The sequence below is a fragment of the Labeo rohita genome, chromosome 16 (assembly GCF_022985175.1).
Source record: "Labeo rohita strain BAU-BD-2019 chromosome 16, IGBB_LRoh.1.0, whole genome shotgun sequence".
Classification (NCBI taxonomy): domain Eukaryota; kingdom Metazoa; phylum Chordata; class Actinopteri; order Cypriniformes; family Cyprinidae; genus Labeo; species Labeo rohita.
Genome location: NC_066884.1, coordinates 24,884,497 through 24,891,831, shown reverse-complemented (window position 1 = coordinate 24,891,831; position 7,335 = coordinate 24,884,497). Strand labels below are relative to the sequence as shown.

The 7,335-nt window shown below is 36.3% G+C and overlaps 1 protein-coding gene across 1 annotated transcript; it reads left to right on the top strand.

The window, feature by feature from the left end:
* On the top strand, nucleotides 1–4,323 carry upp1 (uridine phosphorylase 1). Its single transcript, XM_051132295.1, has 8 exons — nucleotides 1–151; nucleotides 301–351; nucleotides 713–824; nucleotides 914–1,072; nucleotides 2,647–2,761; nucleotides 2,913–3,122; nucleotides 3,192–3,338; nucleotides 3,564–4,323. Exons 2-8 carry the CDS (start codon nucleotides 314–316, stop codon nucleotides 3,710–3,712), a joined length of 930 nt encoding a protein of 309 aa, XP_050988252.1. The 5' UTR covers nucleotides 1–151; nucleotides 301–313; the 3' UTR covers nucleotides 3,713–4,323.
* Nucleotides 4,324–7,335: the final 3,012 nt, after the last annotated feature.

The following is a 7,335-nucleotide window of genomic DNA, read 5'->3' as shown; positions in this document are numbered from 1 at the left end:
ACACGATGCTCGTGAGATACCGTCACGTACACCAGCGGCACAGCCGGATGTTTTACAGCAGCAGCGACTGATCGAAACTCACTGTGTTTTATCAATTGACCTTGCCGACGGACACTGGAAATCAGGAGGCGTTATAAACATCCATCTCACGGTAACAACGAACACTAAGCGAACGAACATCTATTCTTTAATGAATACTGTTTAGTTTATTGTTAGGCAAAGTTGTTAATTCTGCATAGGTTTAGTTGTTAAACAAAACGATTTTTACGTTACAAAGTGATGTTGATGTGTCCGTCTCAGGAAAAAACTGAAAATGCCTCTGGGTGAAGAGAAGAACGGAGCGTGTGATAGGTACGAATGAAACAATCGAGTCTTTATTAGTTCCTCATTCTTTATGTCAGTGTACTTTCAGGCGTTTCTTTTAATATGTTAAGTAATTTATGTAATGATTTTATATGTGTTATTCAATCATTGTGTAACGCTCTGGATAACTGACACACTCATTCGCTGGATACAAATGTTGCTCCATAAGGAAAAGTTTCATTTACTTAAGTGAGAATCGCTACAAAACGGAAATTACATAGTTCTTACTGTTATTACGTTATAATGTGTGGTTAAAGTGTTACCTTTAGCAGTTCTCCTAACAGTAAAGACAATAATCAACAGCTATCCTGTTTTATATAACTGGCAAACTACTATTTTCCCTGCGTAGGACCATTTATGTGAACAATCCTCATTTAGACTCCATGACAGATGACATCCTTTACCATTTTAACCTGGGAACATCCACTCATGACTTACCAGCGATGTTTGGAGATGTCAAAGTAAACTTCAGCTTTTTCCATACTAATATCATACTCCTTCAGAATGATCCAGGTCTGTCTAACTCACTTTGTTGTGCGTTTTGTCTCAGTTTGTGTGTGTAGGAGGAAGTGCATGGAGGATGAAGTCTTTCACCGAATACATTGCCAAAGAACTCGGGCTATCAGAGCCTAATGCCGAATATCCAAATATATGTGCCGGGACTGATCGCTATGCCATGTACAAAGTTGGACCTGTGCTGTCTGTCAGTGTGAGTGAACTCACATATACAACATATACACTTCCATTCAAAAGTTTGGGGTCAGTATGTTTTTTTAATGCTTTTATTCAGCTTTTATATTGATCAAAGGTGACAATAAAGGCATTTAGAATATTACAAAAGATTTATAATTCAAATGAACTTCATTCAAGGTGCCTAAAGTGCTTGAAGTGCTTTAATTTGACTTTTTAAAATTAAGGTCTGGAAATCTCTTGAAAATAGCAATATTCCTGAAGAGGTACTTAAAAAGTCCTTGAATTATTGAAAGACATCTATGAAATAAATGTTTAATTTTTCTCTGTAAGTACACGTCTTTTCACGTAAAATTCATGAAATTCAAAAAACATCATACTTTCATACATCATACTTCATAAAACTAGTGAGCTAAATTAGTAGTAGTACTGACAATGTCGTGTAAACATGGTTGAAGATGCGAAAAGAGGAACAGATTTCGCAAATCTTTTTTCTTAAACATTAAAAACATCTAAAAAATTAAGGTAGTACAGTTATAAAAACAAAACAAAGAAAGAAGAAAGAAAGCATACACACATACAAATCCTTTTAACCGTGGTTTTACTATAGTAAAAGTGTAGACATTGTTTGATAAGTGAGATCTCTGATTAAAGTGCTTGAAAAATCCTTAAAAAGTTCTGGAATTTCATTTTACAGTATCTGTACGAACCCTAGATTGATTAAAGCATAAAGAGTTTAAGATTTTTCAGATCATTATATTAATTATATCGATTATAAGTGCTCCCCACTCCCTTTTCCAAATTAGGACTGTGCCTTTGCAGCTCATACCTAAGATTCTCTGCTAAAAAACATCTGTTTGGTTCTGATTATCATTTCCATCACACTAAAAATCATGCGTTTTAAACCATTCTAGCTTAAACTTCTGATATAAAATTTATCTAAAGTACGCAGACAGAAAGCGGCTGTCCCACAACATGTGAGAACAAAGTTCTCTTTCATGTCTTATGGCGCTTAAACTGTCAAATACACACAAGTTCAGGTTAAAAACACAGGAGTTAGAAAAATGTCTGTGAAGGTCAACAGCTGGGAAAAAATTTTATTTTTATTTTAGATCTGTGTGGCAGGAGCGTAATATACAGTAAAGAAATTAATAAATCCACTGCTCTCTTGTCTCCTCTGAGGCTGGGACTCTAAATAGTGTTATGTGCACATCTGTGCAGCCAAAGACAGAACAGTTAGCATGCTTTGCTTGAACTTTTGCCGTGGTGTTAGAACTACTACACTATTGTCGCTTGCGAAAACAAAATGACGGCACCGTGGGTGAAAACGTGCAGATTAAGGGGTGATAATATTATAAATGTCTTTACCACGTCATGCGGGGAACGACATTTGACGCTCCGTTTTTTTCACATGCATGCAAAAAAAGGCTTACCGAAACAAACTTACTGGGTTGTCCTTTTTCACGTTTTCTGGGTTGGTAGATGCACCGGGGACCTGATTATAGCACTTAAATATGGAAAAATGTCACCTTTAAGTACATTATTGCAAGTAAAATTTGTCTGAATATTAATGTTGAATTTTCTCTGTTCTAGCATGGCATGGGCATCCCATCCATCTCTATAATGTTGCATGAGCTTATCAAGCTCCTGTATCATGCTCGCTGCACCGATGTCACCGTAGTGCGCATCGGGACATCAGGAGGAATAGGTATGCTCCTTTTTCCATTGAACTGCTTAATTAAAAGGGTGTTTCCACGCTTTCAAAATCAGCCCCAGCCTCACCCTGATGTTGTAAACTATGGGTTTTGTGAATCATTTCCTGACTATTTGTTTTCTGACTAAGCTGTGTTTTCTGTCAGGTTTAAAGCCAGGAACTGTGGTGGTTACCAAACAGTCAGTGGATTCTTTGTTTCAGCCTCGTTTTGAGCAGATCATCTTGGGTAAACCAGTGGTCAGGAGCACAGAACTTGATGGGGAACTAGCAGAGGAGCTGCTTCAGTGTGGCAAAGACCTTGCAGAGTTTGAGACTGTCATTGGAAACACAATGTGCACCCTTGACTTCTATGAAGGTGTGTATTTCATAGAATGTTACACATGAATGTTTTGGTTTACTGCATTTTAATGCTCTCTTGGTACAGGTCAAGCTCGGCTGGATGGGGCCTTCTGCTCGTACAGCGAAGAGGATAAACAGAGCTATCTTGCCGAAGCGTATGCCGCTGGAGTTCGTAACATCGAGATGGAGTCATCTGTGTTCGCGGCCATGTGCAAACTGAGCAATCTTCGAGGTTTGTTAATGAGTAATGCTTGCACAAGTTTGTGATATTTCATTGACATACAAAAAAGCCTTTTGCATTTGAAATGGCTGCTAGAGGTTTATGATCTTTATTGCAGTTTGTGTTTGAGCAGACTGATTTTTATTTCTAGTCACACATTAAACCTGCTGATGTTGTTTATTATGAATGGATTAAGGTTGTGTGATCATATTGAAGGATTTGTTCCTGTTTCTTCAGCTGCAGTTGTGTGTGTAACACTGCTGGACAGACTGAAAGGAGACCAGCTGACCAGCTCTCATGACATCCTGAATAGCTACCAGCAGCAACCTCAGACCTTGGTTGGACATTACATCAAAAAGAGGCTGAATGCTTCTAAGAAAAGCTAGTTAGCTTTTCAACAAAGCTTTTACAACAGTCCCAAGGGAGGGTAGGGAAAAGTATATTGCGGTTTTGATGAGGATGATAATTATTTGAATATATGGCAATGAAAGCAGCTCTTTTACGTTTATCAAAAGTGATTTTTCTACGGTTTTTAATACTGTAGTTACTAACATGCTCTTACAAACTTATGGCTTGAATGTAATACCATAATTTCCTTATTTTTCAATTGGTAATAAGCACATTTTGTTCTGGATGATTTGATTTGTCTTAAATATCAGATATTTATTATTGTTTTAAAAAGCACTATATTAAAACTACTGATGAAGTAGTTGTGTAAAAGGGAAAGATGCTATAGTTACATTAAAAGGGTCCAAAGAGCATTTTTGAATAACTGTAAACCTGTTTGTTGGTCTATGTTACAAACAAAATGTTTGTAAAATTTTACTGTAATGTTCACAGATGTCTTAATTAAATCTTGGATTATATTTCTACTTAAGTTTGCAATGGTTAACATGCTAAATATTATTTTAATCCTGCGACTGAATGTTTTGTTATACAACGCTGTAAACAAAAAACACAAAGGTGACTTAATTTAATAAATGAAAGTTGTATGAAATCTAATTTCAGTCTCATTATATGAATGCAAAAAAAAAGTTAAAAGTGTGTTAACGTTAGTATTCATCAAAGTAAATTAAAGGAATAGTTCACCCAAAAGTGAAACCTTCATGTCGTTCCAAACCCATAAGATCTTCATTCGTCTTCAGAGCACAAGTTAAAATGTTTTTGATGAAATCTGAGAGCTCTCTGACCCTGCATAGACAGCAATGCAACTGACACTTTCAAGGCCCAGAAAGATAGTAAGGATGTCATTAAAATAGTCCATGTAACAGCAGAAAAAAAAAAAAACTAAAATAACTTTATTCAGTATGTGAACAATTCTTCTCCTCAGCATCACCCTAGTGCCATTTTGGAAAGCTGATGTAGAACATGCATACGCTGCACTTTGTTCAGAGGACTCTCCAAAATGGCACTAGGGTGATGTGGCAGAGAATATTTTTTTTTTTTTTTTTGCGCAACAAAAAGTATTCAAGTACTCATAGCTTCACAAAATTACAGTGGAACTACTGATGCCACATGGACTATTTTGCCGATATTCTTGGTACCTTTCTGGACCTTGAATGTGGTAGGACCCTTGCTGTCTATGGAGGGCCAGAGAGCTCTTGGATTTCCTTAAAAATATTTTAGTGTTCAGAAGACAAACAAATGTTGTTCATGACAGAATTTTCATTTTTGGGTGAACTATGCCTTTAAGAACACTGGAATATTAAAATATACAGATATTTACAATATTTAAAAAAATGGTTTACTCAACAATATAAATTTGTTTAACTTATACTCACTATACTCACTTACACTCAAGATGTAGAGTTTGTTCCTTCATCTGAACTGATTTTGAGACATTTACCATTGCTCACCAATGGATCCTTTGCGGTGAATGGGTGCCGTCAGAATGAGAGTCCAAACAGCCAATAAAAACATCACAATAATCCACAAGTAATATAAATAATCCACAAGTTGAGTGTAAAAAAAACAAAAAACAAATCCATCAAGATGTTTTTAACCTCAAAATGTTGCTTTTTTATATTTTCATTTTTGAGTTAACTATTCCTTTAATATAAACTTTATGTTAGTATTCTTTTACATTTTATAATCATACAATCTCCTAATTTTAAAAAAGTACATGCTGCTGCAGGATTTCCCAATTACAAAATTGTAACATTCCTTAAAATTGTGACACTCGAATAAATAACACCATTGTCAAACCTTGCACAGCATACAAGACAAGTAAATGTGCTCATTCCTCCATCTCAGTATTTACATAAATTGCAATGTTGATTGCATTCGCCAATCTAAACTATTCCATCCTGTTTACACAAATTATTGTAAGAGAAATTGCTCAAGCACATATCTCGCCTAAAGCAACTTTTGGTCGCAAATTGGCTTGTCCATACAGTGAGTTGACAGCCTAATTAAAAAAATAATAATAATAACAATTTGATGGTAGCCATTGACTTCCATAGAGTGTCTTCACAATGCATCATCAATCTGCCATATTGGCGGCACTGAACATAAACAGTGCCACTGAACCGAAAGAAACTGATTATTGCTGCCCAAAATGGTCAGTTATTGTCATGTTTTGGTCTGCAGTAATCGGTCAGACCGGAAAAAACATTTGGAGTAGTACAGACTGCCAAAAGTGATAACAAATCAAGGAAAGGAGTGCAAAAAACTGTCTGTGTCACATTTATGTCAGTTCTGTTTTGGTTTCTCCCATTGTCTCCCCCCTGTTGTTCTGTGGTTTTTGGTTTCTTCCTTATTATTGTGTTCACCTGTCCTAGTAATTAGTTACCCTTTATAAGTCTGTTTGTATGTTGAGTTCTCTGTCGGTCCTTGATGTTGTTTGGTGTTCGTGGATGTTTCGCTGTGTTCCTGCCTGTTCCTGCCTGTTCCTGCCTGTTCCTGCCTGTTCCTGCCTGTTCCTGCCTGTTCCTGCCTGTTCCTGCCTGTTCCTGCCTGTTCGTATGAAGATTTATATTAAAGTAATTGTAATTTGTATCGTATCTCGTTTCCCGTCTCGTCCATCCAGCAACCACCGTAACAGTCTGAGCAACAAAAGGCATTTGTAGTTTGCCAAACTGAACCAGGATTTCCTGGGCAAGAATCTTGACAACATTTGTTTTTGTTCTTATCGTTTCCAGTGAGGTAGGTGAAATATTTGGCTAATATTGTAATTAATACTGCTTGTACATATGTTTACCACCTATTAACTTTAGTTTCTCAAAATATTGCACACTTTCCTCCTTTCCTAAGTCCTTCTCTATATGAGTTAGCAGCTTCCACACAATTTTTCCATGGTTTAGACAGCATAAATTAGCAGAACAACGTATTCAGTAGTACAATTAACTGCGCAATCCATGCTGTTGTTTACATCTGAGTATCGCCAATATGGCCGCATGTCCGGGTAACTGACCACGTCTATAGTGGAAGTCAGTGGCTACCATTAACTGTTTGGCTACCAACATTTTTCAAAATATCTAATTTTGTACTTAACAGAAGAAAGAAACTTATACAGGAACAACCTGAGGGTGAGTATGATGACAGAGTTTAATTTTTTTGGCTGAACTATGACTTTATCTGCAACCCTGTTACCCGTTCTGGCATAGACTGTTTTTAGTGACAAATTTTTAATTCAATGTTTATTAAACGTTAATAATGCCAAGAAAAATGACAAAATGACAAAAATCGTAATTACAAACATTTGCAACAGGGTTGAAAAAAATTGCAACTAATTAGCATATTAAACAGGTCATGTATAGTTTGACCTCTCGGTTGGTTATCAGCGTTTTGAGCAGATCAAGAATTTGTTGAAATGGGGGAAAAATGAATTTTAGGATCTATTTTGTACCCTATTCATAAAAAATGTCAGTATTGTTAATAAAGCAACGCATTCATATATGCGTTAAGTATTTAAACCCACATACGACGCCAAGATTAGAAGACACACAGGCGTTCGATTAGATGCAGGCCAGATTTTTTTGCTCCTTCCTTCCTTCCACACGTCAGTGAA